The sequence below is a fragment of the Schistocerca americana genome, chromosome 10 (assembly GCF_021461395.2).
Source record: "Schistocerca americana isolate TAMUIC-IGC-003095 chromosome 10, iqSchAmer2.1, whole genome shotgun sequence".
NCBI lineage: Eukaryota > Metazoa > Arthropoda > Insecta > Orthoptera > Acrididae > Schistocerca > Schistocerca americana.
In genome coordinates, this window is record NC_060128.1 from 162,170,569 (window position 1) to 162,188,780 (window position 18,212).

General features: G+C 40.8%; 1 protein-coding gene across 2 annotated transcripts in view; it reads left to right on the plus strand.

Annotated features, from left to right (window-relative positions):
* Positions 1-18,212, plus strand: part of LOC124552400 — a 126,442-nt gene that overhangs the window by 76,579 nt on the left and 31,651 nt on the right. For both annotated transcript variants that reach the window (XM_047126663.1, XM_047126664.1), the window contains exons 10-11: positions 189-312; positions 17,096-17,283. In XM_047126663.1, coding sequence (XP_046982619.1) covers positions 189-312; positions 17,096-17,283 — 312 coding nt within the window. The remainder of the gene's footprint in view (positions 1-188; positions 313-17,095; positions 17,284-18,212) is intronic.

An 18,212-nucleotide genomic window follows, 5' to 3' on the forward strand; every position in this document is an offset into this window, starting at 1 on the left:
AGCAGACTTGTAATTTGACACATAGCTATTTGCATTAAATATGTGATGCATTTGCACTATACACCTCTCTCCTTTATATTTTCTTCCCTAATTTTGATGCTGATAACTTTTTGAAATGGACATATAATCTGATTATTCCTCATCCCACACATTTATTCAAATATAAAAACTGAACATGCTCTTTACAGGTCAGTTTATGTCTATTGTGAGAATGCTGCATTATCGGAGTCTGGTGGGGCAGAGTTTGAGATAAAGGAATATTGCCCAAACAACATGGGACTGCAGGAGATTGCTGCCCAGCTGCAGGCAGAGGTAATGAATCACTATGATTGTTCATCATGAGGATAATAGAAAAATTATCTGCTTAGCTGTTGGATTTCATCGGGTCATATCATGTTTTCTGTCAGCACTAAAAATGGACCTGTGAGGAGAGCACAGACTCTACAGCCTCAGAGCCTGAGATAGACTTGGAATACCACTTCCAAATAAAGGACCCCAGAGGTTGGATCATCTTTTTGAAACCATCTATATGTGATGTAGGTTAGGGTCCCAGGTATCCCATCTGCAGCCATTCATCAGTATGTGCCTCATTTGTGGATAACCATTGAAAAAAAATTCAGGATTTCATGTGATGATCGAGAGCCTTAAAAACAGTAGTATTGTGCAGAGTGGTTAAGATACATGCAAAAAGTTATGGGTCCAAATCCTTTAAGGGGCTTTGCAAGTCTTTATTTTTAAATTTTTGTCAAAATAAATTTAATCCGTATTTTTCTTCAGTTAATTGGTTTAAATGTAATTTCTTCCATTTCCAATACTTTGTCAATTAATTTTAATCATCATATCACTTCTTTATTTGCTCTCATTTTTTTCTTCCTATCATTTTTTTTCATTCGCAATCTGGCCATCTGACTTTGATTATTTTCATGTGTTAAGTTAGATTCAGTTTCTTCCATTTTTTTTATCTTGTGGTTTGTCCATGTTACTGAATTTGTTATTTCCACTCCTGTTTTTGGTTGAATTTCATTTTATTTCTTGTCTCTTCGTTTGTTTAAATCTTCATTTGTGTTAATTTGTCCATAGTATAGCAAGAATTTGTTCTAAATATTTTGATTACCACAAAAAAGTGTACATTTCTAATGAAAAATACACTTTTTACACCGTTTCACAGGCAATATAACTAGAGTATTTCATTGTCTGTTTTTAACAGTTAGATCAGCAGTTTCAAACATTGATATATTATGGCAGACAAATAAAATCAGTTATAATCACATGCACAAAGATTCCAAATGAAAAAAAAAAGAATGATAGGAAGAAAAAATGAGAGTAAATAATTTAAACATGAAGATGAAAAGAGTGCAGCAAAGGATCAGAAATAAATACAATGATCAAAAGTCTCCTAAATAATGATTTTAAAAACAAAATATTTTATAGCACCCAACTGGATTCAGATCCACAATCTTCTGCACACCAGGAATGTATCGTAACCACCATGCTATGCTGCCAACCTGCATACCGTATTTACTCGAATCTAAGCCGCACTTTTTTTCCGGTTTTTGTAATCCAAAAAACCGCCTGCGGCTTAGAATCGACTGCAAAGTAAGCGGAAGTTCTGAAAAATGTTGGTAGGTGCCGCCACAACTAACTTCTGCCGTCGAATATATGTAGCGCAGCACAGGCATGCTTTGCAGGCACAAAGATAAATACTGGCGCCAAAACCTCCGCGTCAGTAAATAAATTAAAAAAAAAAAAAGGTGGAAGACGACATTTCCTCTCCGCCCCGAGTTTCAACCACTGCATTTTATACATTATCCAACGAAATAAATACAAATTCCGTATTGTTCATCTTCGAATGTAGCAGCATTTCAATGTACTACGAAAATCCGACTGGCAGGACTGTTTGGGATGTTTGTCAATATGGCCAACTCTACGTTCTGAATTTTTTCCTACCTGTGAGAAGATATGGTTGCAAATAGGAACTTTTATGAATTGTGAATCATATGCAGTATTCTCTTCGCCATAAGAATAATACAAATATAAACATTTTGCCATGTATTCTTTCGTGTTTGCTGCAATCTCATTTAAATCCTGTCTGCCTAATAAACTACGAAACTAGGGTGAGACAGCAGCAAACGCGGAAGAATATACATATCATGTCATGTTTATATTCTTATGCCTAATAGTGATACAGTCAGAAATGAAGCAGCAATCGACTAGATTTTTAAATCTAAGATGACTCTTAATTTCTGTGCAGAATGTAATGTACTAAAGAGGTGCTTGCAAAGATTTTCAAACCGAGAAAAATTTTCGCTAAACTCTCGTTCAGAACGTCTTCTATCATAAGCTGTCTATTATTTGGTTCTTGTTGATCATTATCAAAGAAAGCAGCAGTGTAAGTAACAACAAATAGCAGTCTCTTGCCGTTGTTCTGCTAATGAGACGATTCCTCTATTTTTTTTTATTTTTTTTTTTATTTTTAATTGTAAGCGGAGGTAGTGCGCACAAAAGCAAGCCATGCCGCGAGCCGGGACAGGCAGTAAACACTCATTATCAGAATGCGACAAACAATTCATGACACAGTACAGTAATGCATTTTTAGCTTAGAGTGACGTAAACACCTATAACAAAGAGATCGTCACTTACCAGATCAAAGCAAAATAAGCAATCAATTCAAACCAGACGAAGTACGTGGAAAAGGAAAGGTATCCGTATAAATACGGACGGAGCGTGTGGCGCATAACAATGACTACCTAGTAAAGCTTAAGTGCTAAAGCTTACGACTCGAACGTACTGTAGCTGTATCGTCATTCATTCGACCTAAATTGTGTCTGATATTACAATGGACCAACTTTGTTTCGATTTGGTGGTGCGGCCTAAAACTTTTCTCTCCCCTTGAATTTCGAGTCTCAAATTTCAGGTGTGGCTTAGATTCGGGAAAAATTTTTTTCCTTGATTTCGAGTCTCATTTTTCAGGTGCGGCTTAGATTCGAGTGTGGCTTAGATTCGAGTAAATATGGTAACTAATATTTTTGAGGCTCTAGAGCGCCACAGAAAATTTTGAAATTTTTTTCATTGATTGCTTGCAAACAAGGCCCCACTTTCACGAACCACTGCAGGGTGCCATGGTGTGATGCCTGCGACTATTAACATACGCCTGCCTGCAGGAAGGCATCACGGTATGTTGCCTAATGAATTGGCGTACTCCACGGTGATGTCACTTGACCATTCAGTTGCTATCGTGATCCACAAAACATTGAAAGTATGATGAGGAAAAGAAACAGAGCTGTGTGCTCCCTTTTGGAAGGCAGCTGGGTGGGCTGTATTGACGCAGTGTGTGTGCTACTGCCTCTTCACGATCAAATTGGGGCCCAGGTGTCCACGACAAGTATAGATACAGACACCTCGCCACTGTGGTGCACAGAGGAGGAGGCCGAGTGAACACCTGCAATGGAATATGGATTAGTGGCATCGAGTTGTCATCACTGATGAATGCAGAATTTGTCCGAAGCCTGAAAATCGTAAAGAGAGCAGGAGGAGCTGGGACCGAAAGAAAGTCTCGGGCACACAGTCCCGCAGCTTCAGCAGGGAGGTGGTTTGGTCATATTTAAGAGTTTCTTTCGGCGGAAATCCATAAACGAAATGACCCTTGGTAAAAGCAGACACGGACGTGATCGAGTGTGCATGGGAGCTGCACCATCACAGGCACCCTCCTCGATCACTGAGAGTGGTCCTCACGAGATCACCCAAAGAATGGGACAGACTCGAGGAATGATATCTTGGCTGTCGAGGGGATGGAATGCCGAGGAGGATCAGAGCGTGTTCTGTATCCCAGGTGAAGCAGCACTTGATTGGATGTTATCTGACAGCGGCAGTAATTTCACATACGTGCACTTTCTATCAGACTGCCTTCAATTTGGGTGTTTTTTTAATATCGTAGTAAATTTTTTATTTCAGTTACATGAAGCTTATTCTTCCATTCCTTGTTCCACTTGAATTTAAAGCAAAATGAGTTCGTAGGTCTCGGTGGTGCAAAACTTTTTTGCACTGTTACTCCAAAAATTTCTTTCCTCGTAGTTTCCATTTTACTGTATTAAGTACTTTAGAGAGTATAGTGCATAACCAGAGCTGTTGTTATTCAAATTAGTATTGTTCATCTAAACAACAGTCTATGCTTTGGTTGTGTTTGCATGTGGTGGTGTTATTGACAGTAAAACTGTGTATTTGTGGCGTGTTAGTGGAACAGCTGATCTGTCATATATAGGTGGTAGACCGTAGAGTTCTAGTACCAAATGAATAACAAAAAATGTCAAATGATGGAAAAACTCGTACTATCACAAGTTGATACTCTTAAATTCTGAAATGGGAGGGGGCAAGAATTTGCTGCATTCCATGCTTTACCTAGTTTGGTTAATAAGTTAATCACCAGCTAGTGACATGAGGGCTGCAGTTTACCTCAAACCACTCCCTCTGTTTGTCATTCAGTATGTGGAGTTGGGAGTCTCACGCCAGTTTTGTGGTGAATATTTCCTGATAAATGTGTTTTGTACACTTACGACAACTCGGTATGCATTATATATTCTGCCCCTCCCCCCCAAAAAAGGGATATACTAAGTTGGTACCTCTTGTCTCTCTTGCAGGGTAGGGCATGATGTGAATTTGTTTGATGAAGGGGCAGCTGGCCACCCTTGCTTGTGACAGTTTCTGTCTTGAAGATTGACAAAAAGGTTTCCAGTGCAACTATCCAATTATATTGTGACTTACCAAACGAAAGCGCTGGCACGTCGATAGACACACAAACAAACACAAACATACACACAAAATTCAAGCTTTCGCAACAAACTGTTGCCTCATCAGGAAAGAGGGAAGGAGAGGGAAAGACGAAAGGATGTGGGTTTTAAGAGAGAGGGTAAGGAGTCATTCCAATCCCGGGAGCGGAAAGACTTACCTTAGGGGGAAAAAAGGACAGGTATACACTCACTCACACACACACACACACACACACACACACACACACACACACACACACACACACATATCCATCCACACATATACAGACACAAGCAGACATATTTAATTGGTCTTTAAATATGTCTGCTTGTGTCTGTATATGTGTGGATGGATATGTTTGTGTGTGCGAGTACATACCCGTCCCTTTTTCCCCTTAAGGTAAGTCTTTCCGCTCCCGGGATTGGAATGACTCCTTACCCTCTCCCTTAAAACCCACATCCTTTCGTCTTTCCCTCTCCTTCCCTCTTTCCTGATGAGGCAACAGTTTGTTGCGAAAGCTTGAATTTTGTGTGTATGTTTGTGTGTCTATCGACGTGCCAGCGCTTTCGTTTGGTAAGTCACATCATCTTTGTTTTTAGATATATTTTTCCCACGTGGAATGTTTCCCTCTATTAATTTATATCCAATTATATTTATTTATTTTAACCTGGTCTGATTTGGACCATGAGGCCTTCTCATACCTTTTTTACATTGTAGGTTCCTAAGAAATAACAATTTTAATATCATAAATAGTATTAAAATTAGACATTGTGAGTAAATAATACCGACTATAAACTAATAAAGTTGATATTGGCAGTATTTGTACTACTGTTGCTGCTGCTGCCACTAATAATAATAATAATAATAATAAATGACATCAATAATGGTAGTGGCAAATATACAGGGAGTATAAGCCCTGGGAAATCTGGGAAGAACCTGGGAATTTTTTGGTATTCCTCTTTTTTTTTTTTTTTTTTTTTTTTTTTTTTTTTTTTTTTTTTTTTTTTTTTTTTTTTTCAGAATCCTGGAAATTTTTCACTGTTCTAGTTTTCACTTAAATGTTTGTAATTTTGACTGATAAGAACCGATAATCTAGCAAGGAATTTTACTTTAGTTCTCTACTGCAGAATAATAATGCATCAGTAACCCACAAACAAGAGAGAAACTCCTAAATAAAGCTAAAGTTGTAAAGAACATGTGCCATCTACAGTAACAAAACACAATAGGCACACAAGTGCCTGCCAATAGCCAAATTTGTCTATGGCTATGCAGTACTTCAAAACAAGAAACTGCTTTCGATACATCTATCTTGTGGGCTTCATTTCAATGAGCATCTTGCCACAACTGTACATTTCTAACAGGACGCAGGAAAATATTGTAATTGTGGTTTGAGAAGCATTATGTTCAAAGTAAATGTCCTTTTACACCAGATGAATTATGTTAAGTTTGTGACAATGTGCGATGAATTTCTTAAATCGTGGAACGTTTGACTCTCATTCAGCACTTAGAACTTTGAGGACTGGCCACTTAGAATAATTTTGGACCCATAAGACAAGAAATGTACGCCATTATTTAAAATTTTACTGCACCATTGTGTTTGATTTGTTTCAAAAGGATCACACACACTTAAGAAGACCAAGCTTCAAGATTAGTTTTTCCATAGTTCCTTCGTAGACTACAAATTATGCCATAATGGGTGGGGGTGGATCCAAAATGAGTTCTTGTGCAGTTTTACATGTAATTGATTTTCTATGGAAAACTCGAAGTGCTCGGCAGAACATGTATTCAGCGAGGTAACCCACGACATTTATAATTGTGCTTGTCAGAAATATTCGGCTACTGCAATTTAAGATGGTGCTGTTAGGATTCTGCATAATCACACCCTTGGGAGGGAGAGGAGGGGGGGGGGGGGGGGGGGGGGACAGCAAAATCATTTTGACAAGGTATGTTATTTGTGAAAGCTTAACTTTTTCTATTTGTGTGTTCGCACTACTTAACAATGATGTTGCTATTATTGTCTGACTACGTTATGCTCTGAATATCTTTTAACATTGGCTGGTGAGATTTTGTGATATCAGCTATGATAGGCCAACAAAAGTGCGTCACAGTCTAGATTTTAGTTTTTCAGAAGCTGCCATGCTGTGTTTGCTGGAATTCGTGTTTGTACTTGTGTAATATGAAAGTATGCAGTGTAAATGTTGCCGCGCATTGAAGGTCTTTCCAAAATATGCCAGTTTCTTTTTTTTTTTCTAGGTTTCATTTCCTAAACTGCAGGGAAGTTCTATCTTGTGTATAAAACCTTCACCATTCAAAGGATTGACAGGTTTTACATCTCCAAGGAAAAGTACATTGCCACTTAACACGGAAAAGAAATGTACTTTCACCTGGAAGAAAGTGTATTTTTAACCGAGAAATCTGGGATTTACATACTTATTTTTTCCTTGTCCGTGCATACATCCTTATACCAAAAAAAAATAATTTATAGGCGTACAACATAGATGTCTGCTGGCATAGCAAGTTCTGAGGAAAGGAAATTTAAGGGGCCTGCACATCCAAGAATACATCTACATTTAAGTGATTACTCTGCTATTCATAATAAAGTGCCTGGCAGAGGGTTCAGTGAACCACCTTCAAGCTGTCTGTCTACTGTTCTACTCTCGAACGGCACGCAGGAAAAACGAGCACTTAAATTTTTCTGTGCAAGCCCTGATTTCTCTTATTTCATCGTGATGATCACTGCTCCCTATGTAGGTGAGTACCAACAGAATGTTTTCGCAATCAGAGGAGAAAACTGGTGATACAAATTTCATGAGAAGATCCCACGCAACGAAAAATGCCTTTGTTTTAATGATTGCCACTCCAATTCGCGTATCATGTCTGTGACAATGTGTCTCCCATTTCGCGATAATACAAAATGAGCTGCCCTTCTTTGTACTTTTTCGATGTCATCCGTCAGTCCCACCTGATGCGGATCCCACACCGCACAACAATACTCCAGAATAGGGCAGACAAGTGTGGTGTAAGCTGTCTCTTTAGTAGACGTATTGCACCTTCTAAGTGTTCTGCCAATGAATCGCAGCCTTTGGTTTGCTCTACCCACAGTATTATCTATGTGATTGCTCCAATTTAGGTTATTTGTAATTGTAATCCACAAGTATTTTGTTGAATTTACAGCCTTTAGATTTGTGACTTATTGCGTAATCAAAATTTAGCTGATTTCTTTTAGTACTCATGTGAATAACTTCACACTTTTCCTTATTCAGGGTCAATTGCCACTTTTTGCACCATACAGATGTCTTACCTAAATCATTTTGCAAATCGTTTTGATCTTCTGATGACTTTACAAGATGGTAAATGACAGCATCATCTGCAAACAGTCTAAGACAGCTACTCAGATTATCTCCTGTGTCGTTAATATAGATCAGGAACAATAGAGGGCCTATAACACTTCCTTGGGGAATGCCGAATATTACTTCTGTTTTACTCAGGAAATCACGAATCCAGTTGCACAACTGAGGCGATACTCCGTAGGCACGCAGTTTGGTTAGAAGACGCTTGTGAGGAACAGTGTCGAAAGCCTTCTGGAAATCTAAAAATATGGAATCAATCTGACATCCCCTTTCGATAGCACTTATTACTTCATGAGTATAAAGAGCTAGTTCTGTTTCACAAGAATGATATGTTCTGAAACCGTGCTGACTATGTATCAATAAATCGTTTTCTTCAAGGTATTTCATAATGTTCGAATACAGTATATGTTCCAAAACCCTACTGCTAATCGACATTAGTGATATAGGCCTGTAATTCAGCGGATTACTCCTACTTACCTTTTTGTGTATTGGTGTGACTTGAGCAATTTTCCAGTCTTTAGGTGAGGATCTTTCTGTGAGCGAGTGGTTGTATATAATTGCTAAATATGGAGCTATTTTATCAGCATATTCTGAGAGGAACCTGACTGGTATACAATCTGGACCGGAGGCCTTGCCTTTAAAAAGTGATTTAAGCTGCTTTGTTACATCGAGGATATCTACTTCTACGTTTCTCATCTTGGCAGTTGTTCTTGATTGGAATTCAGAAATATTTACTTCGTCATCTTTGGTGAAGGAGTTTCAGAAAACCGTGTTCAATAACTCTGCTTTAGTGGCACTGTCATCAGTGACTTCACCATTGTTTCACGCGCAGTGGAGGTATTGCTTGCGTCTGGCCACTGGTGTGCTTTATGTACAACCAGAATCTCTTTGGTTTTTCTGCCAGATTTCGAGACAGAATTTCGTTGTGGAAATTATTAAAAGCATCTCGCATTGAAGTACGCGCCGTATTTCGAACTTATGTAAAACTGTGCCAATCTTGGGATTTTCCGTTCTTTTAAATTTGGCATGCTTCTTTTGTTGCTTCTGTAACAACGGTCTGACCTGTTTTGTGTACCATGGGGGATCGGTACCATCACTTATTAATGTGGTATAGATCTCTCTCAATTTCTGTCGATATTCTCTCTTTGAAAACATACCACAACTTTTCTACACTTAAATGATCAGATCGGAAGGAGTGAAGACTGCCTCAAAAAAGGCGTTAAGAGCATTTTTATCAACTTTTTTAAATAAATATACTTTGCGTTTCTCTTTGATGGTTGTAGGTGTTTTGGTAGTCAGCAGCAACTGCCTTGTTGTCGCTAATCCCTGTATTCGTCACAATACTCACTGTTTCTCCAGGATTATTTGTTGTGCTAAAAGGTCAAGTATGCTTTCGCAACCATTTACACCTTGAGTGGGCTCATGAACTAATTGTTCAAAATAATTTTCAGAGAAAGCATTCAGTACAATTTCGGATTAAGTTTTATGCCTGCTGCCGGCTTTAAACGTGTAATTTTTCCAGCGTAATGAGGGTAGATTAAAGTCACCACCGACTGTAATAGTATGAGCGGGGTACTTATTTGAAATGAGACTAAAGTTTTCTTTGAACTGTTCAGCAACTATATCTTCTGAGTTGGGGGTCAGTAAAATGATCCAATTAACAGTTTAGTCCGATTGTCAGGTATAACCTCTACCCACACTATTTCATACGAACTATCTACTTCAGTTTCACTACAAGGCAGACTACCTCTGACATCAATAAATACTCCACCACCAACTGTATTTAATCTATCCTTTCTGAACACTGTTAGATCGTTTGAAAAATTTTTGGCTGAACTTATTTCTGGCTTTAGCCAGCTCTCTGTACCTACAACTATTTGAGCTTCAGGGCTTTCTATTAGGGGTTGGAGCTCTGGTTCTTTCCCAACACAGCTAAGACAATTTACAACTACATTACCAATCATTTGTACAACTATCTTACTGTGTTTCACCTGCCCACTTTCTGACGGACGCCCCTTCTGTGGTTCTCTGAGACCCTCTAACCTAAAAAATCGCCCAGTCCCTTCCACACAGCCCCCACTACCCGTGTAGCCACCTCTTGTGTGCAATGGACTCCTAACCTATTAAGCGGAACCCAGAAACCCACCACCTGATGGCACAAGTCAAGGAATCTGCAGCCTACACAGTCACAGAACCGCCTGAGACTCTGATTCAGACCCTCCAATCTGCTCTGCACCAAAGGACCACAGTCGGTTCTGTCGACGATGCTGCAGATGGTGAGCTCCGCCTTAATCTCGGAAACAAGACTGGCAATCTTTATCATTTCCGCTATCCACCCGAAACCAGACAGAATCTGCTCCGATCCAAAGTGACTCAAGTCATTGGTACCGACATGAGCCACCACCTGCAGTTGGCTGCACCCTGTACTGGAAAATGTGGAAGATATGGTTGCGAAGAAGGGTGTACAGGTGCAACAAGTGCATACAGTAATGATAGTAATCATTATTGTTGCTTTAGTACATATGTCATTAATTGTTTTATGAAGCTGGAGATGTTATCCATTTCTCTAATATAATGCAGGAGGGTATTCCAGAGTCTGGTTACTGCTACTGAGACTGACTTCAAGGAAGTAGCTGAACAGTGGTGTGGGACAGAAAGGATTTTACTCTCATGGGAACAGGTGTTTGTCATGTTGTTCAGACATGTGTGTTCAGTTCAGTCTGACAAGAGTGCTCAGAGGAGAGAGATGACAGTAGAGAAGACTGAGAACTGAAATCTCATCCCTTTTCTGCATGCAGCTTGGATAACTGTGCATATAATGGTGAAATACGATCGTAGAGTCTAACATCACAGATGTAATGAACACAGGCATTCCTAACCATATCCAGGCACCGTGAATGTTCCTGAGAAATGCCTTGCAAAATAACATCGCTGTAATCTGTAATAACTGGAAGTATAAGTGTTTGTACAACCTTCTTTTCCAAATCAGGAGGGAAGAGCTTTGTTATATTTTTGTAGGGCATGAAGAGATGCTGAAGCCTTCTTTCACATTGCTGTTATCTGCTCACTCCAATTCAGATTTTCATCCATTATTACTCCTCGACTCCTTACTGAGAGAGAGAAGTTGATATTTGCCCCATTCAGGGTTAAAGATGGTAAGGATTCTAGATATTTGGGGCTAATGGGGCAAGAATAACCAACCAGTACTGCTTCATTTTTGGAAGGGTTGAACTTCAACCCTATATCCTGTGTCCATTTTGATAGTGCAAACAGGTTTGTATTGAGATTGTTGATAAGTATCTTCAGGTTTATCGGTTTCATACTTAGTTACAGCTGCTGGTATCAGCTTACATGTGGTATTTACAGTATGATAAAATTGATGACACATCATGATGTACAGTGGAAAGATCATAGGACCAAATACCAAACCCTGGGGGATGCCTGATACTGCCTGCCTCCATTGAGACATAGTGGTGCTAGACATGATGTATTGCTGGCGAAGTGTCAGGTCTGAGTGAAACCACTGCACTGCACTTGACAAGAAATTTAGGCTGCTAAGTGTGGCAAGTAAAATGTCAAAGTGAGCAGTGCCAAAGGCTTTGTTGAAGTCTAAGAAGCATCTGATGATCACCTCTTGTGCATCCATGGCAAGCCTCAGGTCATCTATTAGTATTGTTAAGACAGATGTTGTGCTCTGATGTGTACAGAAACCTGATTAGTATTCATCTAGTAGGTTGTCTGTAGTTAGTGTGTTAGCAGGCCGTGGTCTATATAGTCTAAGATGATGGACAGGGCACAAAGAATGCAAATAGGTTGGTAATCAGTGTGTGTTGTGCCAATGTCCTTTTTTGGTAATGGCTTAACTAGCCCCTGCTTCCAGGCCTCAAGGAAAACACTTGTGGTTAAGGAATGGTTGAAGATATATTGTAGTGAGTAGTAGCAGTGAGTCAACAATAAGCTTCATCATTTGGACTGCAATGACATTGTGTCCATTAGATGTTGATCTGATAAGCATGATGGATTTGTGATGGTACTGCAAGTAACAGCTATAGATAGAATTTTTTGTGGTGAAAGTTGTTTATCTCCATAAAGTAACCAGTGAGTATCTTGCACAAGATTTGGTACATAGGACATCTACAAATGAGAGGCATGATAACTGATTTAGAGAGATCCACTTCAGTTGTACTAATACGTATTCAAACCATGACCTGTTTCAGGATTTTAAAATTCCACCTTCAGGTGTAAGAAATAATTGTATTTGGTAACACATGCGGTTGGGCCAGTCAGTGCAAGAGCTCCAATCATCGCATGGTGGCAGAAACTGTCCGCCACTGGGTAGCTGTAGGGTCAGAATGCCAACCACTACTGGCAATAGTAGTTGGCGTGCCTACCCTGCAACTGCCTGGCGGGGGATAGTTTCCGTCAACATGCTACGATTGGAGCTCTGCCGATAGTGGTTGGCTTTCCTACCTTGCAGATGTCAGATGGCAGACAGTTTCTACCAACATGCAATGACTGGAGCTCTTGCACTGACTGGTCCAACTGTTTGTGTTACCAAATACAATAATTCAATGAAAAGGATAGTTGGTACTCGTCATATAGTGTAGATGCGAGTTGCAGAAAGGCACATCAAAAAGACGGTTGGAAAGTTAGTTTTCGGCCATCAAAGCTTTGACACACACACACACACACACACACACACACACACACAAGCACATGACCACAGTCCCTGGCAGCCAGAGCGAGACTGTGAGCATCAGTGCATTATGGGAGAGGCAGCTCATTGCGTGTAAGGAGGCTGCAATGGGGAGAGGGAGGGATAGCATGGGAGGGATGGGGGCTGGTCCAGTACTGCCGGGAGCATTCAGTGATGAGGTAGAGAGTAGTGCAGCTAGGTGCAGCCATGAGGTTAGATGGAGGGCAGGGGAGAGAGGTGGGGTAGCAGGAAAGGAGAGAAGTATAAAGACTGGGTGTGTTGGTGGAATAGAAGACTGTGTAGTGCTGGAGTGGGAACAGAGAAGGGGCTAGATGGATAAGGACAATGACTAATGAATGTTTAGGCCAGTAGGGTTACGGGAATGTAGGATATATTGCAGGGAGCATTCCCACCTGTGCAGTTCAGAAAAGCTAGTGTCCATGGGAAGGATCCAGATAGCACAGGTTGTGAAGCAGTTATTGAAATGAAGGACTGCATGTTGGGTGGCTAGCTCACAACAGGTTGGTCCAGTTGTTTCTTGGCCACCGTTTGTTGGTGGCCATTCATGCAGACAGCATGTTGGTGGTCATGCCCACATAGAATTGAGCACAGTGGTTGCAGCTTAGCTTCTAGATCCCATGACTGGTATCACAACCCTGCCTTTGATGGGGGGTGGTGGTGGTGGTGGTGGTGGTGGTAAGATGTGTGGGACAGGTCTTCCACATTGGTCTAGTACATGGATAAGAGCCATGAGGCAAAGCGTTGGGAGCAAGGGTTATGTAGGGATGGATGAAGATATTGTGTAGGTTTTCCGGGCGGCAGAATATCACTTTGGAAGCAGTGAGAAGGATCCCCATCCTAGTTACAATGTAGTTTTTCATAATGACTATTTCACAGAGTTTTTATACACTATCGAAAATTATTCCTGTAACGTTTCTACAATAAACGAATAAGAAAACCCGATTCCAGGAACTGATGATATGTCAGTTCTTCTGAAGTATTCTGTGGAAATAAATTTGCTTAAAATTAATAAATTTAAAGCCATAATTGTGCTATGTGACTGTGAATAAATAAAACAGTGAAAACTCCATGTAGGAATATCAGCAATGTAGAAAAAGACAGATTGCTATTTACCATAAAGAATACTCTTTAAGTTGCAGAGAGCCACTGTTACAGGACACCTGCACAAAGCTTTCGACCACAGCCTTCATCAGCAAAAGAGAAACAGAGGAACACACACCATTTGTATACAAAAGCAAGCACATCTCACACACTCATGGCTACCAACTCTGGCAGCTCAGGCCAAAATGCAACTGTTACGTTGGATGACTGCAACAATCTGGAGGGTGATGGGGAAGGGGAAGGGATAGTAGTGTATGGGTTGGAAGGGGGGGGGCAGAGGAGAGCTGTCTGGAATGCCAACAGGCCCAGTGTCAGGAGTTTGTGGGACAGGGAGTTGCGTGGGGACGGAGAAGCAGGCAAAGATGGGCGGGTGTGTTGGCAGAGTGCAGTAAACGAAGAGGCTGGGAGCTGAGAATGGGAAGGAGATTATATTACGGGGGGGGGGGGGGGGGGGGGGGGGTGGAAACTGTTGGGTTGAGGGTGTGGGGATAGTACGAGGGTCACTCCAAAATAAATGCACACTATTTTTTTTTTTTTTTTTTTTTTTTTTTTTTTTTTTTTTTTAATCCATCTTTTATTCTACATGTTCGAAAGTTTTACAGTGTGTAGATACATCCTTTAGGAACAATATTTTCATTTCTCCACATAATTTCCATCCCTCTCAACTGCCTCACGCCATCTTGGAACCAGCACCTGTATACCTGCATGGTAAAATTCTGGACCAACCTGTTGGAGCCACTGTTTGGCAGCGTGCACAAGGGAGTCGTCATCTTCAAACCTTGTTCCACGAAGAGAGTCCTTCAGTTTCCCAAAGAGATGATAGTCACATGGAGCCAGGTCAGGACTGTAAGGCGGGTGTTTGTGTTGTCCATCCGAGTTTTGCGGTTGCTTCCATGGGTTTTTGACTGACATGTGGCCCTGCTTGTCATGCAACAGCAAAACATCCTGCTTTTGCCGATGTGGTCGAACACGACTTAGTCGAGCTTGAAGTTTCTTCAGTGTCGTCACATATGCATCAGAATTTATGGTGGTTCCACTTGGCATGATGTCCACAAGCAACAGTCCTTCGGAATCAAGAAACACCGTAGCCATAACTTTTCCTGCAGAAGGTGTGGTTTTGAATTTTTTTTTTCTTGGGTGAATTTGCATGATGCCACTCCATTGATTGCCTCTTCATCTCTGATGTAAAATGATGGAGCCATGTTTTATCACCTGTCACAATTCTTTCAAGAAATTCATCTCCACCATTCTTGTACGAGTACTGTTCCAAAAGTTCGCTGCGTACAGTTTTTCTTGTTTCTTTGTGAGCCACTGTCAGCATCCTGGGAACCCACCTGGCACAAACCTTTTTCAACGCCAACACTTTCAGTATTCTACAAACACTTCCTTCCCCTATCCCAACATAGTGTGACAATTCGTTCACTGTGATGTGTCCGTCAGAAGTCACCAATTCGTTAACTTTCTGCACATTGTCTGGAGTGTGTGCAGTACGAGGCCTGCTGCTGCGAGGACAATCCTCAATATTGCCATGCCTGCTTTCATCACGTGACCTGCTTGCCCACTGACCAACTGTACTGCAATCGACAGCAACATCTCCACACACCTTTTTCAAACTCTTGTGGATGTTTCCCACTGTCTCGTTTTCACAGCACAGGAATTCTATGACAGCACGTTGCTTCTGACGAACGTCAAGTGTAGCAGCCATCTTGAAGACATGCAGTGACGGTGCCACTCACGGGAGCAGGTTGAACTAAGTTTGAAAACAAGTGGGAAGGATGTATCTACACACTGTAAAACTTTCACACATGTAGAATGAAAACTGTATTTTTACAAAAATAGTGTGCATTTCTTTTGGAGTGTCCCTCGTATGTTTCAGTAAATTTGAAGCCAGGATAATTATGGGAGCGGAGATTATATTGTCAGAATAACTCCCATCTGCGCAGTTTTGAAAAGCTGGTGGTGGAAGGAAGGATCCAGGTGGCTTGGGTAGTGAAGCAGCCAGCTCGGGTAGTGAAGCAGCCATTGAAATCGGACAAGTTATGAAGCTGGTATGACTACCAACCAGCTGTCCACCAGGATGAACTGCCACCACCAAACTGTGGCCAAGAGCAAAGTAGATAACCCTGTTGCATAACATGCAGCCGAGCATAACATGCAGCTGAGCATAACATGATAGATTTCAATTGCTGCTTCGCTACCCGAGCCATCTGAATCCTCCCCTTCACTACCAGATTTTCTGAACTGTGCAGATAGAAGTTATCCTCACAACACATTCTCCGTTCCCGTAATTATCCCGGCTTCAACTTACAGTAACATACTGTCCCCACACCCTCCACCCAACAATTTCCAACCCCCCTGTCCTACCATCTCCTCTCCCATTCTCATCTCCCACCTTGTTTATTTGCTGTCCTCTGCCAGTGGATCCACCTATCTTTTCACACTCCTCTGCCTTTTTGCTCCCTTTTTCCCCCGCTCTCTGTCCCATTACCTTTTGATGCGGGACCTGTTGGCATTGTGATCCTTCCACGCTCCATCAGACAGCTTTCCTCTGTGTCTCCCCCACCCTCACACTACTATACCTTCCCCTTCCCTGCCCCCTCCAGATTTCTGCTGCCATCCCATCTGATAGCTGCATTTGGCTTGAGTTGTGGTGGTCACCGGTGGTTGCTTGTGTGTATGAATGGTATGTTTTTCTCTGTTTCTCTTTCGCTGATGAAGGCTGTGGCCAAAAGCTTTGTGTGTCTTTTAATTGTGCCTATCTGCAACTTAATGTGTCTTCTTTGTGGTAAGGAGCAATCTATCTGTTCCTACATTGTTGTAAAGTAAATAAAAATGTTATTCAAATGGAGACAAAAGTGAACATGTTAGCAGTCCATATAACATGTATGTTATATACACTCTAGTGAACTGGGTTAATCATAAGTCTTGGCATTGATAATTTCATAATTTTGTTTCGTGGTCAGCCATGTTACATACTTTTAAAGCAGATTAGCAAGTGTTATGTGGTGTCTCAAAAAACAGTTTCCACTGCTTCTGTCAAGAGGTCCTTGGACATTTCTTCTTCTTCTTCATTTGAAGATTTTTTTAAATGTGAGCTTAATAATAGATGTTGTCTTAAAATAAAGAATACAGTTGTGAACAAACTTTCAAATTTACTTCACAGGCAGAATCTCGGGACGAACCACCGTGGATGCAGTTGATGCGGGAAGCAATAAACTCGTTGCAGTCAGAGTCCGAACACGATTTCTCTCAGCCTCCCGCTGACTCAGATAAGCTGTACATGGCTATTGGAGAACGGGATCTCATAGAAGTGGCCCACCCATCCCCACAAGAAGGTGCTGAAAATCACAGGTACAATGACTATACCATCTTTGATAGGAATAACTAAGCTCAGCATCTAGCATGTGTGATACATCTGACAGCTGTAGGCATCCCATCTTACTTCTTGTACTTCGAATGCTAGTTGATTCATCCTCAAGTACCAGTGTTTGAAGACATATCTGCTAATGCAATTTTTTGGTGCTGCCATCTGCAAGACAAACCTCAAATGAAAATACAATAATTTATAAGTTGGTTTGGATTTTTCAGTTGTTTTAATAACTTCTGCTATATGGTATTCACCAAACTGAAAAATTGCTGTATCATTTAGTGACTGGCTTGTAGATGGGAAAACATGGGCAGGATAAAATCAAAGTTTTATATTATTTGTGGTGACCCGTTGCCATCACTGACATCAATTAGATATTGGTTCAATTTCTTAACCACAGTTGAACATCCAGTTTAAATAGTAATTGCCCAAGGTGGTCAGCACAGACAGTATGAAAGAAATCGCTGAAAATATCCACCACACAATTCTCACTGATAGACAAAAGTGCACAAAGTAGCTAAGGCCATAAATGTTTTGACAGAAATGGAAAGTAACAAGTTGGCAATGAAAAAATTTTCATCCCAATGGCTTCCATGAATCTTGATGAACAACAACAAGTGAGTCTGGGATTCAACTTCAAAAGTGTGTTCACTGCAATATAAGTGAACTGCACCACCGCTGTGACATGGGTTTGCCATTATACTCCAGAAACTGAGCAGCAGTTGTTTTGGATTGCTTCAAGTGACTCTTCTTCAAAGAACACAAAGACTGTCATGTCAGCCAGAAAATTCATGGTGACAGTTTTGTGGAACACAGTGCAACATACTCTTCTTCTTCTTCTTCTTGTTCACCTTATGTAACTACAACTCTGCATGGGTCTTAGCCTCTTCAACAAATTTCCTCCATTCTGCTC